This window comes from Periophthalmus magnuspinnatus, chromosome 23 (genome assembly GCF_009829125.3).
Source record: "Periophthalmus magnuspinnatus isolate fPerMag1 chromosome 23, fPerMag1.2.pri, whole genome shotgun sequence".
NCBI classification, from domain to species: domain Eukaryota; kingdom Metazoa; phylum Chordata; class Actinopteri; order Gobiiformes; family Gobiidae; genus Periophthalmus; species Periophthalmus magnuspinnatus.
Window position 1 is genome coordinate 20,033,662 of NC_047148.1, and position 18,890 is coordinate 20,052,551.

The 18,890-nt window shown below is 39.1% G+C and overlaps 3 protein-coding genes across 4 annotated transcripts in view; 1 reads left to right on the forward strand and 2 right to left on the reverse strand.

The window, feature by feature from the left end:
* Positions 1-5,666: 5,666 nt before the first annotated feature.
* Positions 5,667-6,552, forward strand: rpl28 (ribosomal protein L28). Its single transcript, XM_033989383.2, has 4 exons — positions 5,667-5,804; positions 5,888-6,011; positions 6,228-6,346; positions 6,421-6,552. The coding sequence occupies exons 1-4, from the start codon at positions 5,724-5,726 to the stop codon at positions 6,508-6,510; spliced, it is 414 nt and encodes a 137-aa protein (XP_033845274.1). The 5' UTR covers positions 5,667-5,723; the 3' UTR covers positions 6,511-6,552.
* A 2,304-nt stretch (positions 6,553-8,856) lies between these two features.
* pdcl (phosducin-like) lies at positions 8,857-17,711 on the reverse strand. Its single transcript, XM_055231563.1, has 14 exons — positions 17,601-17,711; positions 17,455-17,529; positions 16,711-16,827; positions 16,063-16,203; positions 15,846-15,989; positions 13,793-13,974; positions 13,637-13,720; positions 13,264-13,510; positions 12,912-13,198; positions 12,699-12,846; positions 12,272-12,625; positions 9,865-10,047; positions 9,598-9,779; positions 8,857-9,510 (listed from the first exon to the last, which is right to left on the reverse strand). The coding sequence occupies exons 1-14, from the start codon at positions 17,641-17,643 to the stop codon at positions 8,950-8,952; spliced, it is 2,748 nt and encodes a 915-aa protein (XP_055087538.1). The 5' UTR covers positions 17,644-17,711; the 3' UTR covers positions 8,857-8,949.
* Positions 17,712-18,638: 927 nt separating this feature from the next.
* rpl37 (ribosomal protein L37) overlaps positions 18,639-18,890 on the reverse strand; it is a 107,712-nt gene continuing 107,460 nt past the window's right edge. For both annotated transcript variants that reach the window (XM_055231446.1, XM_033989496.2), the window contains exon 4: positions 18,639-18,740. In XM_055231446.1, coding sequence (XP_055087421.1) covers positions 18,671-18,740 — 70 coding nt within the window. In that variant the 3' untranslated portion in view covers positions 18,639-18,670. The remainder of the gene's footprint in view (positions 18,741-18,890) is intronic.

Sequence of the window (18,890 nt, forward strand, 5' to 3'; positions counted from 1 at the left end):
CTTTAGAGTGGGGTCTTCTTCCTGAAGGGCACCTATGTCTGAGGGAATACTGAACTCAACTGGACTGAGGGGTTTGGCAAGTTCATTTTCTTGTCTTTGTGAGCCAGCAAACTTATCCCTTCTCTTTTGGGACTTTGACTTTCTCGTCTTTCCTGGTTGCACCTCGAGCTCCTCATCACAGAAAGGCAGCTCTTCTAAGACTTCTCTAGCTGACTGGGCTCTGGTAAGAATATTACAATGATTAGCAGGACTGGATTCTGTCATTGGGCTTGGGTTGCACATACTCTCTGGCGATGAAACATTTGCACCCTGGCTACTGTCAGACTGAGCAATTAGATCAGGAAGGGTTGGAATGTCGTTCCCTAGAATAACCCCATAAGGCAGGTTTTTGGACAGGGCTACAGTGACCAGGTAAGTTTGTCCTCCAACTGTCAAAAACACCTCAGCTGTAGGGTACCAGTGCTCATCTCCATGTATGCAAATTAGAGGGGTCTTGTCTGGAGACTGACGTTCAACTGGAACCAAACTAGACAAAACTACTGTCTGAAAACAGCCCGAATCTAAAAGAGCTTCATGCCGGTGGCCATTAACAAGGACTGGTGTTAAACGCCCCTTCCGCTCCCCTGTCTGCACTACTGCTAGTCTAGGTACGGAACATAGCAAAGATGGCTTGGCTTTAAGTGCCGGACAGAAGTGCTGTGTATGACCTAGCTCATTACAATTATAACACCTTATTTCCTGTGCTAGTGTTTTGGAGAATGGCTTTTTAACTGGACGGGACTGTTGGTTGAATGGAGATGGCCTACCACTGATATTACCCTGACCCGGACCAAACCTCTTATCACCCCCAAAGGACTTACTTGACTGGCCTTGGGGAGATTCTCGGCCAAAATGCATGGATCTGGTCCCTTTCCGAGCTGCTGTAAAGGCCTCAGCTAGACGAGCAGCTTCCTCAGCGGTGGTCGTATTGCGCTCCCGAATCCAAACCTCCAGCTCAGGATTAACCATCCGAAGGAACTGCTCCAGGATAAGTCTCTGCGATGGTTCGAATGTCTGACTTCTCCGGCTGTATCCATCTATAGAAAAGTTCCTTCAGCCGCACGTACAGTTCTCGAGGTGTCTCATCTGGTTCAATCTTCAGAGATCTGAAACGGCGCCGGTAAGTCTCAGCCGTGATCTCATACTTTGCCAAGATGGCTTCTTTCACCTTGTGGTAGTCTTCAGTGTCCGCAAAGTCCATTAAAACATAGGCATTCCTGGCTTTGCCTGTGAGGAGAGGAACTAGACGGACGGCCCACTCCTCAGATGGCCAACGTGACACTCGGGCCATTCTCTCGAAGGTGATGAGGAATTGCTCAATGTCATCCTCTGCGGTCAGTGGCAACAGCTTTGGTTCCCGCTGAGGCCTATAAGTGTAATTGTCATCATCTGTTGGTGCCGCCGTTGGCTCTTCAATGTCATTTTGATGCTCAGATCGCTCTGAATGCATCCTCAATACCTGCTGCTGGATCTTGCTTACTTCCTCCTGCATGGCCTCCCAGCGCTGCTCCTGTACCATGCGCTCTTTGTCCCCTTTTTTGTCCCGTGCGACCTGGGAGTCCATTAGCCATTTCACCATGCCTGCCAGTTTCTCCAAACTGTCTTTGGAGCCACTTGCCTGAGCTTCCTGGTGGTGAGTAGACTCCACTCTATTCTCGTCTTCCTCATTTCTTCTCCCCCGTGTTGGCATTTTCTTCGTCTCACAGCGGCGAGGACACACTTCCGACACCAAATGTAACGTAGGCTGGCCGTTAGCGGTAGGAGGTGTGACAGAAGACAGCAGCACGGGTGTGGTCCACAATTTTTTTTTATTTCTTTCTCCCATCAATTATTAAAGTGCCAGGTGCATTGTGCAAATGGAGGTCAGAGGAGGAGCAGCATCATCTCCAGCAGCAGAACATGGTTTGATGGTTGCAGGCGCCTTTTATCCTGTTCCTCTAACTGGACTATACTACTATTAATTACTAGGGGTATTTAAAAACTAGCCTTAGCTCTTTAAAACTCAAACCTCCATAAAACCCAATAAACTCATAACCCAAATCAACATTATACATATTAAAATACATAAACCCTAAAACCAAACACCAAATGTACTTAAAACCCATAAACCATTTAAAAATGCCCAACATGTCTCCCCTACACCTCCCCCACCTTGGTCCTGCCCCGGAACCTTTTTAAGGGAGCTTGTTTCCCTGGGGATCTCTTTGACACCTGGACACAAGGACAAGGAGGTGGTAAGTTAACATTTTAAAACACTTTCACTAAAAACACTACAAATTACAGAACACACCAACACTTCAAAACATTCTCAACAAACATTGCACTAATATTGCACATATCCAATGTATTAATTAGCTGTTAATTTTGTCCTCTTTCCCCTCCAGGACACGCAGCTTCAATTAAAATGCCACTGTGCCACCAGATCTAAAACTGGGTAAAATCAGACAAATTAAATAAACATTTTTAAATCCTTTTGTGCAATTCATTTTTTTACAGTGCAAATAATGCTTAAAGTGCTGTGTGCTATTAGTGTATGTGCAATTTAAAGTGCATGTAGTGAAAGGTGCTATTAATCTAGTAACAAACTTGGCTGTTTGTTACATAGGACTAATCATCACAAAATTTACTTTAAAATAGAAGAGTGCAGAATAAAAACCTATCAGTCATAGGCACAGCTAAATAGAACCATTTTGAGCCTGGATTTAAACAGAGTCAAAGTAGAGGCCTGTCTCACATCTTCAGGAGGAGTGTTCCAAATTTTAGTTGCATAAAACTGAAATGCTGATTCTCCATGTTTATTCCTGTGTACCTTTGATTTTTTTAGATGGTAAAAAGGTGCAGATGTTATTGATTTGATGTGGCTGTTAAAGTTCAAGTCTGAGTCCATTATTACCCCTAGATTTCCAGCCTGATTTGGCGGTTTTAGAGAGAGAGACTGAAGGTGACTGCTGACACTTTCTATTTGTTTCTGTGTTCTGTGTTCTTTCTGCGTTCACAGAAAGAACTCCTTTGGTTTCTTCCCCTGCACATGTTACTTGCTTGTCAGATAACTTGTTAAAAAATGTCAAAATGGTTTAAAGATCTTGGTTTAAATAAAAGAAAATTATAACTAGTCAGATTTTCCAATACTGCTTTTTAGTCATTTTACCTCTTCCGAAGTAAAGAAGGAAGCAGCAAGAGCAGGCAAGGATATCATCTGCACACTTCAGAAACATGATTTTCCTGATAGCTTGGCTGTCACAATAGCTTATGCATATTTTCATTATAATTATCCAGGAGAAAATTGAGGGAAATTACAATAACAATCATTTCAACAGTGTACCACAAGATGGTCCATGGTCCAACACTCTTCTTTTGATGCTAATGCCATACTGTGGAATGTTTACAGCAGCACTAGTCCTTCCACTCTCCAAATCTTTGGATCCAACAGTATACAAAATAAGGCTCTCTTTGTGTCATTCAAAATACTTCTACACAATAAACTATTCTGGGGTGGATCTGTTCTTTTCCTTGATAGCTTGACACAAACCCATGGAGGAACAGGACATGGAACAGTGGGGGTATATTTAACATCAGTAAGGCCAACATTTTGTGGTTTTATATCACAGATCCATCCACAGCTGAAAAAACATCTGATTCTTGATGTTCCCAGCAAATCTGAAGTACCTCTTTTCATGGGAGAGGAACATAATGTCTTTGAAGATTAATCCAGTATGCAAACATGGGCTTATCTCTTCTGAGACAGAGGGAGCTCCCCTGTCTCAGCCTGTAGAGCTGGTAAAGGTGATGATTTGGATGTCCCACAGTACATTGTCAATGCTTGTGCTTGTTCTCTTTCCAGTTTTTAAATGTGCTTCAGCAGCAGATATAGATGGATAACATCCATAATCCAAAGAAGATCTCATAAGAGCTTGATAAACCCTCGCCAAGGGTGCTCCCCAAACCTGGCTTGCTAATCATCACAATTAATCATTAATCAATTATTTTTTTTTTTTTTTACATTTGAACATTTTGAATTGATTCAATGTGCTGCTTCCTGGTAAGTTTTTCAACAACAGTGACTTGCTCCAGTCTTCTATATTTGTGTGCTCTTTAGAAAAGTAAATGACTTGGGTCTTTGCTACAAACATTTTGACAGCCCATTTATTGGCATTCCTCCTCTTCTTTAATAGCACTCAGCATTAAAAAAAAAAAAAAGTTATATTATAGGAAACTGATTTGATGATAAACCTAATATAAAAAAACATGGGAAATAATGAATGGCATCATCAAAAAAGGAGCCCAAAAATACCTACTATCTGCCTACAATCTCTTAATAACACTGTCCTTAATGGTAAAACCCATTGGAGCATCTTATTCACAAAATAGACTGGTGTAAACTTGGTTAAATTCCTTTAAATACTTCAATACTGCATACTGCACGACAAGAACAACATATCCAAATTCAAGAAAATTGAAACAAAAGGCACCTTTGCATCCCCCATTTATTTTATTATTATAAATACTCAAAAGGAACTCCCATCTGATCTTGAAACACTTATTCTGCAAATAAATAAATAAATAAATAAATAAATAAAAAAAATAAATAAAAAAAATCCATCATTATTCATTTGAACTGTTCAAATACAAACAATATAAAACTGAATATTTAGTATATATGTGTATTATGCTGGGAAAATACCACATTCATAAATCCAAAATGCTCAAACTCCAGAGACATATTTAAAGTCTAACATAGAAATCAAGAATTACCTTCACATACTAAACATTTTTTTCTAATAATAACTCTATATTACCTAACATCACAGAATTATTATTATTTTTTAACCATTTTGTCAGTTTTGCTGTGTAGAATTTTCGATATTATTATTGCATTATTTTGTATTATTATTTCCCTCAACTTAAGTTTACATTTATGCCAGTTTGTTATTATTGTCTCGCTTGTTTTTAATTTATTTTATTGTATCGATATGTATCAAAAAGAAAAAAAAAAAGTCTGTCTTGTTTAATAGATAAATGGGTCTACGCTGCATCCCCAGATCTCGGATGATGATGTCACTGACATAAATAAAAGGCGCACAATAATGACGTAGGCTGTACTTTGGCAAATAGTATTTTTCCGCTGGACGATGTAGTGCTGTAAAGTAACACATTACAAGTCTTAGCTGTAGTAAACCACCATCAACTACAATATATATTTCTTTCAATACAGAACTGAACTCAGTTATTGTCTTTTTCCAGTAAAATTTTCAAATTTATTTCATGGTGCGGAAGGATCTTAAACATTGATGTCGTAAAGCGGCTTCCGGTCTCTTCTTTCCTTTCCTCCGCTTCAAGGTAACGTGTTCGCCTCGTTTGTTTGGAGAGGAATGTAAAAGTAGTTTTTTTTCTTATTTTAGTCCAATGGGCGTTCTTATTTTGTATTGACTGTGTCTTTGTATGTCTAATAAATCTCTTATTAGAGCGAATAGTTCTGCATATAGCGTAGAAATATGTAGTGTAGACATTGGCTGTGCAGGCCGCGCCGTGTAGCCCTAATGAACTGAAGCTAACTGTAGCTAACTCATTCACTAAGCAGCGCATACCGGTTATGTTAGCTTATCAAATTTACTGTCTCACATTCTGGACATATTCTGTGTTGATATTGTTGATCATTGAACATAATTCTTTATTGTAGATACAGCATGTCGTCCCACTTGCAGTGGATGGTCATTAGAAACTGCTCCAGTTTCCTCATTAAGAGGAATGGACAGACCTACAGCACTGTAAGAGCAACATTCTCATAGCAAATGGATGCGCTGAACAAGTTCGAAAGTGTAGTTAATTACTGAATACATGTATTTTACAGGAGCCCAACAACCTGAAATCCAGGAACTCCTTCCGCTTCAATGGGTTGGTGCACAAGAAGACTGTAGGTGTACAGCCTGCACCTGATGGCAAAGGTGTTGTTGTTGTGCTGAAGAAGCGTGCAGGTATGTTTACAGTGTGTCCGGAGATGTCTTTATTTTATGTACTGTTGGTTTAGTCTGATTATTCATAGCTCTAAATTAATTGGATTGTTTAAGTGGAGAATAGCTGAAAGAATCTGTACACAATGTTGTGGCATAGATTCTGATCTTCAACAGTTGAGATCGTTAGGTTAGGTAGGACACTTGAATTGTGGTTTTAACTGGACATAACTTTTTTAGGTCAGCATAAACCTGCCAGCTCCTATGAGAAGATAACAATCAACAAGAACTCCCGTGCAACTCTCAACAGCCTGAGGCACATCATTCGTAAAAGCAAATACAGGAAAGATCTGCGCATGGTATGTTCTGGTAACTGAAAGCACTGTTAATCAATTGAGATTGCAACAAATTGTAATGTGGATTGTTTTTACAGGCTGCTCTGCGATGTGCTAGTGCTATTCTGAAAAGCCAGAAGCCAGTTGTTGTCAAAAAGAAGCGCACCAGGGCTGCCAAGACCGCATAAATGTATCAGTAAACCTGAAATAAAAAATGCGAATAAACTAAACTCTCGTCTTGGACATTTGTACAGAAATTAATTGCATCTAGAAAATGATCTGATCTGCTTTATCTTGTAATTATGCTGCAGTTGGGTGCTGTTCAAATGTCAAAATGTTATCTTTTTACAAAAACATAGGAAGCAAAATAAGGCCACTATGCCCAAATCCTATGTTCCTAACTGTTATACAAAAGGAACTACTATATCAGAACCTTGGTTGCCAGTTCTTTTAATCTAGACTAGAGCACAAAGGACAAACATTTTTTTCATTCCAAGTATATGGACAGGGTACACCTGGTGAAAGCTCAGACCAGAATTTGCTCATTGAGTTTCAGAGGCTGCTGCAGAAGCTGGATTTAATTGTAGTTATTGGCAACCCAGATGCGAAAGTCCTGTTTTTTAATTGGTTATTCGACTTGAGAAACAAAACATCAAGTGAAAACTTAGGTAGTTTCACACTGGCAATAGTTGGGTCAATATATATATATTTTTTTTAAAAGCATTCGTTCTGAGAGCAGCCAGTGTGAACCCAACAGTTGTGCAATGTGTGAAAATGACAAACATTTTGACCATCATGTACATTATTTTAGTATTTAAGAATGTAATCTATACTGATTTTTACAAGGATATGAAGATTGCACAAGTACAAAGTTGTGGTCCAAGTGGGAGTAGGGTATTGGACATCGGATTTATGTGTTTATGTAATAGGAAGGACAAAATAAAATATAGCATAGAAATGTATTTTCAATGGAGAGCACACAAAAACGAGAAAACAAAAATCTGAAGGAGCAATGTTGGGGACAAGAGATAAGGTTTAACATTTGTGGATTTGTTAGGCCTACTTCAGAGAATCTCTTCACAGGCTCCTCCCTCTGAACTAATATCATTAGGGAAAAAGAGGTGTATTTGTAAACCACAATTTGTCCACCATAGGTGCACCATTTCACAACCATGATTCAAAGAAATGGAAGGGCTCTGCAGTAAAAGTCTAATATTGTTCCTGGAGTGGGGTCTGAAAAACTATGTAAATGTGTCTCTCATGTTCCATATTTTTGAAAGTATTTCTACATTTTTATAGCATAATCTGTATAAATATTAAAGGTCACTACAACATAAGAAATTAAAGGTGGTCTCTATGGTTGTGTTGTCACTGTGACCATTGATGCAGAAACATCAGATCGATTTTAGAGGCCACTGGCAGTTTTCCAACTTTGGAAACAGTACAAATAGTCACAGCCTGCTCTCAACCCTCTCAGAGATCAAATTTGATTTGTTTTTGTGATGGGATTGTTCAAGCTGTTTTTTGCATTTGTGCTGCTCCAGCAAAGTAGGACCTTTGAATTACAGGACACTATTCATAAACTGATAGAGGAGAACATCCATCTTCATGATCAGCTGGAGAACCTCACTCAAGCTTTCAAGGAACTAAAATGGATGCTTATTCATCATTCCAATGGTAGACTTCACATTTTAATCTACTGTCTTATTTGGATATTCCAATAGTCATATTACCAGATAATATAATTACTGTTTGTGTTGCATGCAGACCCTGAACACCATGAAAATCAAATACGTCACAATGAAAACCTTGAGCATTTGTGGGAGGAATGGTCTCAACATGGTGAGTACATTTGACATGATTCTTTCAATAAAATAGAAAAATATGTAAAGATTACATTTTGTGTTATTGGCAGGGATCAGTGCAGAAGCCCATCTCTTGTTGGAGCAAGTTTTTTGTGGACATGACCTGCATGGCTCTGCTGCATCTCCCATTAAATGTCATGTCTTCCTTTTTGCAGTGACTTCTCTGATTTTACTGTTCACATACAGCTTTAGCTAACTCTAGTTAAGTAAATGATGATATAAAATAGTGTGTCTATACCATGAGTACTTATAGGTGATTGCACTCAACTTCAGCTTCACCAAGCCTGGAGCAATCAATGTTAATGCTATTATTGGCTTTAGAACAATCAAATTAGTGGAGAATTTACTGAACTGGAAACTAAGCAGTTGGTGTGACAGCACTCAAGAGTTCACAGATCAAACCACAGAATTTAAAAGCTGAATCTTTTTTTTTTTATTTAGAAATTACCACACATTACAAATTCATTGATTCATTACAAATAAAGTTAAACATAGGACATAAATTATAACCATCAAGCATATGTATTACTTTCTACAATGTTCAGTATTTATATAGAAGTTACCAGAGAATGACATACAGCGAATATTTAAAATATATGCATTTACATTGTCTGTTTAAATAAAAAAAATACACACAACAATGACCTTAGAAACCTGCCCCTAAGTGCAGTCATTGTATTTACACTACAGGCTGAACAAATCAACACACCATGCAGACAGCGTATGTACAGAGGATGTATTGGTCCTTCCTCATTTCACCATCTAGTCTATATCAAGGTCAGAGTCATCATCACTCTGAACGGTCTGTACAATAGCTCCATTGCGAATTGTTGAGACAGTGGGTGGCTTTTCTGGTAGTAAGCCATACTCCTGCAATAGGGCTTCTAGGTCCACGGCAAAGAAGTCTTCCCCAAGCTGGTCCGTGAGGCGCACAAAGTTGCCAATAAGGTCCCCTGCTTTGTAAACAAGCAGAGCAGGGAGAGCACTGTCTCTGAACATTGCACTGGTGCTGATGGCTGAGCTGCGAACGCTGCAGAACTTGACCAGTGGGTATTCCTGAGCCAGACAGATGAGGCTACCGCTCATGGCCTCGCACCCTGGGACATCTGCTTCATAAATGTGGATCATAACAAGAGTGCTTTTATCCTCTTTGTCCAAAGCCTCAAGGAATTCCTCTCCATTACTGAGCTCATAGACTTGTGCAAAGCGCTTCCCTCGACAAAACTGTCGACGCATCTCTTCAATCCGCTGCATGCGGTATCGCTGAAGGAAGTCTTCATCATCCTGCTCTTCCTGAAGCATGTTATACTCTTGCATAGTCATCTGAAAAGTGAGTTACATTCATTTAAGTTTTTGTAGAATTATAAATTACATACATTATTCAGTGAAAAATGATGCATTTCCTCATACCTTGCCTTTAATCTTGTCTTGCATTGCCTTTTGTTTCTCTTTGTCTTTTTCTTGATCTAGGTCTGAGCGGCAAGTCATAGACAGTTTTTTGATCAGTCTCTCCATTTCTTTTTTCTGTTCTTGCTTCTGCTCAACCTCAAGCTGCTTGTACTTCCTCCAGTCATTGATCACACCTTTTGGTCCTGAGAAGGAAAAAAAAAGAAGTTCATTGAAAAACCCCTAGAACCATAAGTTTGTGACATATAAGCAAAGTGCTAATCATGTGACCTGTGTTTACAGATGTTCCATCCGCACTGTAGTCTATCTCAGGCTCAGCCACATTAGCATCACGAATAGTCTTTCCATCCCCATCTTCTTCCTCGTTGTCACTTCCCTCATCTTCACTGCTGCTGTAATAATACTGCAGCTTCTCTCCCAAAATCTTATCATCCAGGGTTGTCATGACAGCAGCTCACTAAACACACACAAGCAGTAAAAGCCAAAGTTAAATCTGTCTACTGGACAAAAAGTTGTAGGAGTGAAGACGTTTGGCTGCTCATCCAATCCACTTCTTCAGTTTCTGGTCAGATTGCTGGTGGAGGGGAGCTAACTATACTGAAATTGGAAACAGCTTTTGTTTACAGTTTCTGTATGTACCTAGGCCCAGAACTGAACTTGGATGAGCAGCAAAACATCTTCACTCCTACAACTTTTTGTCCAATTGACAGATTTAACTTTGGCTTTTACTATAGATCAGACCTGGACGACTGAGGGACCACACAGACAGACACAAGCAGCGATCATAAAACATAATTAGCATATCATAAACAATCAAAACAATTCTTGCCATAAGTTTACCCTGAGGTATATATATATGAAAAAGAATGAAAGTAAGAAATAATGTTATTAAAGCCCATGGAATAAATGCAACCGATGTCTAGGATGAGCTCTAACATAGCCTGAGATGAGCATATAGCGGTCATGTTGCTTTGTTTAGAAAAAATGGGTCAATGAACAAAAACTCATTCAGAATCAAAGCGCATTATGATGCACTCGACCGTGGGTTAACGGGATGTGTGCCCCAAACGCCTTATTGTGCCAGGGTGACTGTTTTATCATGTCTAACTCTACAACGAAACAAACCACACTAAAATGATCCACAATCGAACCACAATAAAGCTACAATATCCATTAAACGGAGCAAATAGGACAATCAAATGTAGCCCGTTTGTGAGCTAATGCTAAGCTATAAACAGCTTATGTTAGCTTGATCCTTTAGCTTCCACTTCATTCATTGACGCATAGCAATAAAACTACTCCACGGTTCTGATTAAATGACATCACTATGCATGCGAATTACTTACACTAATAAACTGCTTTAAGTACCGAAAAAGTGTCTGTCCCGTCTCCTCTCGGGGCTCGAGATCAGGCTGCGGACGGAGGAGCCTCTGTCACGTGACGTCTAATCTGCTTCTTCTTCTTCTGCGTTTTGTTGACAGTTTGTAAACCAATGTCAGCGCTATCGCCCCCTACCGAGCTGGAGAAAACCCATTAATATTACTTTTACTAGAACATTACTGTAGACTGTAAATATAATTCTTCTTTATACAGTCTATGGATAATAACATAGAGATAAAATAGAAAACACATTTGGTCTTTTTTTTTTTTTTTTTGGCTCTTTCTGTCTGTGTGTGTAAGTATAATACATATAGTTGTAAAGTGTAAAATAATGCATACCAGACACTACCAGGTAAAGTTACTCAGGAATGTGGAGAGGAGACCTTTCTCACAGTAAGAAAGGTATTTCTGAGCAACAAGAACAACTGAAGAACTGTAGATAAACTGACTTACAATGTAACATTCTAGGCAAAGAAGTAACACCTCAGGAATCAGGAATATCATGGAGACAAGCAAGTGAGGTTTATCAAATCATCTTTCAGGTCTTAATTTCATCCAGGGATCATTCGGAGTGAGGCAGAGGTCTCATCATAATGCCACCAGTTTTTTTTGGTTTTTTTTTACATTACATTTTATTCAAGGTCAGTGGTTCTCAAACTTTGTTGGTTGTGACAACCATAACAAAAATCACTGGCCAATGTGATCACCAAAAATATGCTACTCATTAAATTATAAAGTAGCCTAATGTCAAATTTATAAATCCACTTTCAGGATGAATGGATTTCACCACTGCATTTGAATCTCTATTTCATCAGAGACCCCCTGAAATTATTTTGTGACCTCCAATGGTGGTCCCAACCCCCAATTTTAGAACCACTGGTCTAGGTAATGGAACAAATCAAAGTTATGAATAATCATTTATACATTTTCATACAGTCAAGCCCTAAATGTAAAAAGAAATTAAGATAAAAGTATACTAGCCCATTTGACAAAAATTGTTTCAACCCACAATAACTACTGACCTATTTTTGTTCGCAAAATATATAATGAAAAAAAGAAAGGGAACAGGTTTCACATCTGCCATCTACTGGTGAAAAGAAATCAGCATAGTAGCTTTAAGATATGCAAAATATGTTTGTGTTCCAGTCGCCCACCCCTAATTGGATTAAATTCAGACAAACATCTGTATTCCAAACCATCGTGGCAACAGACAAAGTGCCAGTGTACATGTAAACCAGTGTGTAAACAGTCTGCAAGTGTCCAATGTTTCAATGCAGTACCTGCAAAATCCTGCATCATAGCTCATTTTTTCTCTGTCTGTTTTCTTTGTCTAATTCGGCTTGGGTCGGCACTCTGAATGCCACATAGGGGCATGTTTTAGTGTTTAAACAGACTAACTTTTTCAATGTTGCAGAATTCACTATGTCAAATCCAACTTTGCCTCCAAATGTGCTTGGTTTCCAGTACAAAGGAGAACATATAGGGTTCCCCAATAGTCCTTTCAGAGAAAAGGGAGCCCCCATCTCCACCATGCTCTCTCCAAATACTGCTCCTGGACGCGTTTTCTCCAACAAGAGACCAGGATAAAATTCAAGAGCATTTATGTCACCATGATAAAATTCTTCAAGTTGACGGGCAATTTCTTCATCATCTGCAAGGAAAAAAATATAAGTAAATTGGTGTAAACATTAGTGCGCGAGTTACTCTTGGGTGTTTTTGCGTACCATTAAACTCTCTAAAGGATGTATATGGCTTCAGGTTAAATCTTTTCCTATACTCATTGAAGGGCTGTACGCGAAGAAGTCTGGAAGCTTCGATGGTCTGCACAGCCACATGGACCACTATAGCATGCAAGTTATAACCACCACCAATCTAGTAACAAAGACATTGAAATATTTTGCATATTGAGACAAGAAACCCATCACAACTGACTTTACCTGACCAGCGGGTTGTAGAGAAAAAGACTCCACTAACTTCTCCAAGCCATAGTGAGAGAGTATGCTGGTATTAAAGATAAAGTGTTGATAGTCCAATGTATCTCCATCAATATTGATTGCATCAGGCATCAAAGGGTGCCAGTGGTACAAGTGGTCAAACTCCAGAGCAATACGGTTGCCATATTGGAAATCCGTGTTGTGCAGCATGGTCGGATCAAACTTCAACTTCATATGGTATCCGCTGAGCTGTTGTACGTATTCTTCTATGACTATTCGAATAGTTTCACCTTAAACAGACAGAGGTTAGGGTACGCCACTACAAAAACATTAAGACATATTGCACCCAGCTCACCAATAATAATAAATCGTGCAGTTTGAAAAAGCTGCTCATCATCCCAATGTGGATGCAGAGGCTTCAAAATGTCACAGACTCTGTTGTGTTCCCTCAGCCAAATTGCGCCATACATCCCCAAACCAGGAAGTAGTCCAAACAATTCATGTCCAAAGGCCAGCTGCTGGTCCAGAGGGGTGTTTGGAGGGTAGTTCATCTTGACAGGAGCTTCCACAACAGTAGGGGGGTACATTTCTCCATTTATAAGCTAAGGAAATCACATTGGGAAATCAATTTTTTTTATTCTACTATGTCTCCAACCATAAAATTGCATAATAATGTGTAATAAGAGCAATAAACCATAAGACAGTACAATAAAAACGGCTATCTGTACCTGATATTTGAGTTTACCATCCTTGAGAAGCCTCAGCTGCAACTGACGTTCCAAACTGTCGCCATAAATGTGTCCAGCATCTACCTGAAGGAATATTTAAAGCCTAAAGAAATTAAATTGATAGGATATATAATACAATGATGAAGCCCCACTCACGCCATGTCCTAAAGCCTTTGTAAAGCCTGGACCCATGCGATTATACGTCTTGAAGAACTGGTGTGTAAAGTGTTGAGCAAAAAATGCAAACATCAAGTTACATCTTTGTGGGTCTTTTCTGAATGTCTTCCTCTTAAATAATCTCTCAACCAACAGCTCAGGGTCAGGCAGCCCAGCTGCACCTAAATGGACACAGAAAATACACAGACTGAAGCACAGAATTAACTATATCTGTGTAGACCCTCAGTCGTCCAGGTCTGATCCGTAGCAAACAACGAGGTTAAATCTGTCAACTGGACAAATCTTGTAGGAGTGAAGACGTTTCTCTGCTCATTCAAGCCGCTTCTTCAGTTCTGGTCAAAATGCTGGTGATCACTGCCTTTACATCTATCAGAGGGGAGGGGCTAAACACACTGAAACTGTAAACAGCTATTGTCTCCAGGTTCTCTTCCAGTTACCCTGCTATTGTTTCTCATTGTTCTGGGTCTGAGGATGGTGTTATACATGGGGGAGAGATTATGTCTCAAATGAGTGAGAAAGCGATTTTGTTGAGTGCCAAAGATAAGCCAAGACACTGCCGGCAAATAGAGAACAAATGTAAACATTTTCTATAGATGTATAAAAATGTGTTACAAATGTTTCATTATCTCCTTTATTCTCATGGAAATAAGGCATTTTAAATATAAAATGCCCAACATTGCACATTCCTTGCCTGGGATCCAGAATACACACTTCTTTAATATTTTATGAAGATGTGAGTCTGGTCACTGGAGAATCTCCCTGTTTTCAAATGGCGTGATTGACAGGTGGATACGCATGGTCCGCCGTATTGGGGGAAAAAAGAAAAAAAAAAAAAATATTGCAAGGGGCTGAAAAACATTGCAGATTCCTGCAGAAACAATGATAGAAGCACTAAACTCTTAATCTGAGGTGAGACAAATTTGTAAACATTCCTAATATAATATTATTGACATTGGTCATAGGCGACTAATGAGCTCCTTTATTTCACATGTGTCAGTGAATAAAAAAATGTATCTGATTGCACAATCACATTTGAGAGGCAACAGAGGACGTGAGGAGCAGACTGATATCAATCTGTATAAACAAATACAGAGGCGTATCATTCTGGACTTGCCAGGCAAGACATTTCAAGTAATTAATTTGGAATAAAAGTTGGAGCCAGGTGTAAAATTCTTGATACATTTTGTTCACATTACAAAAGAAATTAGAATAAACATTCTACTGGAAAAAATATACAATTCAAATCTAGCATCTGGAATTTAAACTTCAATAAATCAGACAAGGAATTAAACAAGTTCAAGTAAAAAGATTGTTTTACGTAATTGACTCAAATTAGGCAAACAGTATTAGTATTAGGTTATAATACTAGTTATATATAAGTTAAGTTATAATATAAGTTAATCTATGGATTAAAATAGAGCAGTGTCTTTATTTCTCTTAACATACACGTGGCATGTGTACAGGGGAGTTGGGGTAGCAGAGATGAGGTTTGTGTTGGAAATTACAGATATTTAGGGCTAAAGACTTGAAAAATCAGCAGCAGTGTTAAAGGAACTGTATGGAAGATTTTGAATTTTCAATTTCATAGCTATGATATAATTGTGTCCCCAGATATAAGGCAGCATAAAACAAATATAGCTCTTACTGATAACAACTGTAAAAAAACTACACATGATGGCCATGAGCTTTATGTTAAAAATTTGTGTTTTGATTCTCAAAATGATCACGAGTGTTTCATTTGTGTTGCCGGTTTCGATGCTGAAAGTTGGTTTAAATCTGATAGGACTCCGTCTCATCTGAATCCTCACTACCCAAATCCCAGCACCATCCCTGCTGGAAGTTCTGAGTTTTCACAAGAGTCATGTCCTGTTCATACACAGACAATGTGAAAAACTTGTATTCTTTATATGTTGGTTAAGGCACTGGGACCTAGGCTCAGTTGCGGTTGTAGTATCTTTATAAAAACAATAAGAGTGCAGGCTGTGTACAGTTCATTCAATATTAAATAAATGCATTGTATTCACAAGCTCACCTCTGACCCCAAGAGGGGTAGGGCAATCCTCTGGAACAGGAGGCAAAAGACGAGTGTAGTAGCTAACATTGTAATAGGACTCCCAGGAAAGGTAGCTGTATTTGGAGTTGTATGTTGGCGGGCTGGGTATAAAGTTGGATCTGACTGGTTAGACAAAGTAAAAATGAGCGATTGTGTCACACATTGAAAATATCTCATTGAGGTGCTGTTTCTGAACCTGTTAAGACGAGACGCATTAGAAACTCTCTCATGGAAGTACTATTGACAATGTCCCAGATCCAGCTGAAGTGTGTGAGGATAAAATGCACCACTCCAGGGCTTGGCCGGAGTAACAGACGCACTCTGGTCCAAAATTCAGCTATTGTGGGAAGTAAAAACAAAACAATGTTTAAGCAATTTAACTAATATCATCTCACAATGAGAAGATACTCTTAGAAGATACCCATTCAAACGGGTCTAGCCAGTACAAGTTCTTGGCTTCCTTGTCTGGGCTAAGAATTCCATCCATTAAAATTCATTATTGTTGTTCTCTAATGCCAAATATGATGTAACTGCTCCATTCTAGCTACAGTTGATTAGCTGCAGTGTGTGAGAATCCTCCGAAAAGGCCGGGTGAGGTTATTCTGCTGAAGGGAAAACCAGTTGGAATGTGTTAGTGATCCAGCTGGCTAAAGCAGTCTGTTAAAGTCCTGTTTAATTTAAATATTTATAAGACCTAACCTTTGGAGCCTAGATCCATGAGCGGTGTAAGACTATTCTGAGCTGAAAGGGGCTGTTTTACAGCAAAATATTGGATTTTTTTTTACAGGAAATATTTGGAATGTTTCTCACTCAGACAATCATAAAGACCAGAAGCCAGACTCACGAACTGTGCAGTTTTCTCCATAAAAACCGGTGCGGACGCAGTCACATTCATACTCATCCTCAGCGTACCTCACACACACACCCTGGTTCTGGCAAGGAAGATAACAGCAAGGGTTCACTGTGGAAAAAGAAAAATCACAGGCAAAACATCCAATAGGGACTTTTAGACAAACAAAAAAAAACCCAAACTACTTAAGTAACAGCTTGTTTTCTCATTCTGGTTGTGTTTACAATTGCACTGAAAATGTAGAAAAGCCTTACTGAAATCAGTAGACAAAAAAGCGAAAAAGAAAAACTGAACTAATTTGGGCACTCTGCACAGAACTATACACATCTATACACAGAACTATACAAATCTATACACAAAACTATAAACAGAACTATACACAAAACTATACACAGAACTATACACAGAACTATACACATCTATACACATCCCTACAGCAGAAGCAGGACTGAGCAGCACCAGACTGAGGCTCACTCAGGCATGAGACCACTTCCCATAAATGAACTTCTTTTTAACAGAACACATTTATGAGGTAATGTTCCGGGAAAACCTGCAGGGACACGCTGTTATCATAGTCTTCAAGAATGTTTGACTTTGGTGAAGACAATAAAATATCACTTTTAACAAAAAAGTGTGGTCAAAATAAACCCCTCATCTGTGCGTCTATTATCACATTTCTATGGGGTTAATCCTGTAAAAAAAAGTCCAAGACTTTGAACACACTGGCCCATCACGTACCTGAGCCAACATTTTCTCCACATGCAGGTACCCAAAACAGCGAGAAAAGGACACACACGAGCCCTAAGGCAAGATCTACAACCAAAGCGGCACATTAGTAACTTTAACATGACAGTAAGTTCACACACGGACAGTTCTGTACTTACACCTCATTTCTGCAGCCGGGGCGCGTTGTTCACCGCGGTACATTGTAACAGTGCCAGAATTTGCTGTCCGATTACATTTTCAGGGGAAATGGGACGAGTTGGTGCAGTTACAAAGTGAATGAATGCAGTCCCCTCCTCCCCCTGCTGGTGGATTCTCATGAACATCCTGTTGCTTGGTCAGGAGTCATCTTTCTAACAAAACCCAGCAATTTCATTGGTCACCAGGTTTTACAACATAGACCACGTATCAAATAACATAATCCTGAAATTATAGACAAGCCCATTCCCTTCACAATGTCAACAATTACCCATCAAGGGTGGGTGAGAATGAGCTGGTTTGAATAGTTCAAGTTCAAGCATGTTTTAAAGTTGTGATGGACCCCTGCAATAGCCTCAGTTTTAGGGATGCAAGCCTACACAAGGAATGGTACTGACAGAGCTAAAGGAACAACAGGCTCACATCACGCCTGCAGCAAATTACGGTGAAGAAACATTGACATCACCAATCTGTACAATTTCCCAAGAATCTCACTTTACATTATCATTGAGTAGTCTAAACTCTGAGAAACAAGCAGGTCATTCCCAATAGCCCCATTTCACTACATTTTCCCTGTAGCAAACGGTCTATGAAATCTTTTCTGCATCTGGACAGTCCACTATCTCAATGTTACACAGACGTTTTCCTGGTATATCAAATGTGGATTCTTTTGGTCTTATTTCACTGCCAGTTGACGCCTACACTACACCCACAAGCAACATCGCAAATTGGCCATTTAAAATGTAAGTGTTGTTATGACTCTTCCATTCTGTGCAAGTACATTTCACAAGTGAACCACTTACCTGCCAACAGCAGAGCGTGGTATGTAGAAGTCCAATGAGACTACTTGTAATGGTTATTACAAAAACAGGGGAGCGGCAAAGAGCCACAACTTTAAGCCAAATATTTATCAGGCTGTCTAAACAAAACATAAATTTGGTAATAAACATGTCATACCAAGAACAGTTTAGTTTAGGAAACATGAATACTCAAGTCAGGTGTCGTTTATGACCAGTTTTTATTTAAACAAAATTTAAGATGAACTGGAGGCAGCCACAGCAGCACGTCTGGGTTTAGGAGTGGTGCCTTCTCTGAATCCATTCCTGCAAACAAAAAGCTTTTGATTATGATTTCAAACAAACCAGCTTACTCCATTTAACTTTGAAAGATATTTGTTTTTTAATCTTAGTCCACACTACAAATGCACAAAAAGGAAACTTACAATTGGGCCTATGCATCAAAGACATGTCATG

Bases quoted from the DNA above. Each gene is read 5' to 3' on its own strand.
- rpl28 (XM_033989383.2), top strand. From the start codon at position 5,724: ATGTCGTCCCACTTGCAGTGGATGGTCATTAGAAACTGCTCCAGTTTC. The intron at 6,012-6,227 runs GTATGTTTACAG...TAACTTTTTTAG, and splicing joins TGTGCTGAAGAAGCGTGCAG to GTCAGCATAAACCTGCCAGC. The intron at 6,347-6,420 runs GTATGTTCTGGT...TTGTTTTTACAG, and splicing joins ACAGGAAAGATCTGCGCATG to GCTGCTCTGCGATGTGCTAG.
- pdcl (XM_055231563.1), bottom strand. From the start codon at position 17,643: ATGTACCGCGGTGAACAACGCGCCCCGGCTGCAGAAATGAGGT. The intron at 13,721-13,792 runs GTGAGTGGGGCT...ATATTCCTTCAG, and splicing joins CAAAGGCTTTAGGACATGGC to GTAGATGCTGGACACATTTA. The intron at 12,626-12,698 runs GTACGCAAAAAC...TTTTCCTTGCAG, and splicing joins ATCCTTTAGAGAGTTTAATG to ATGATGAAGAAATTGCCCGT.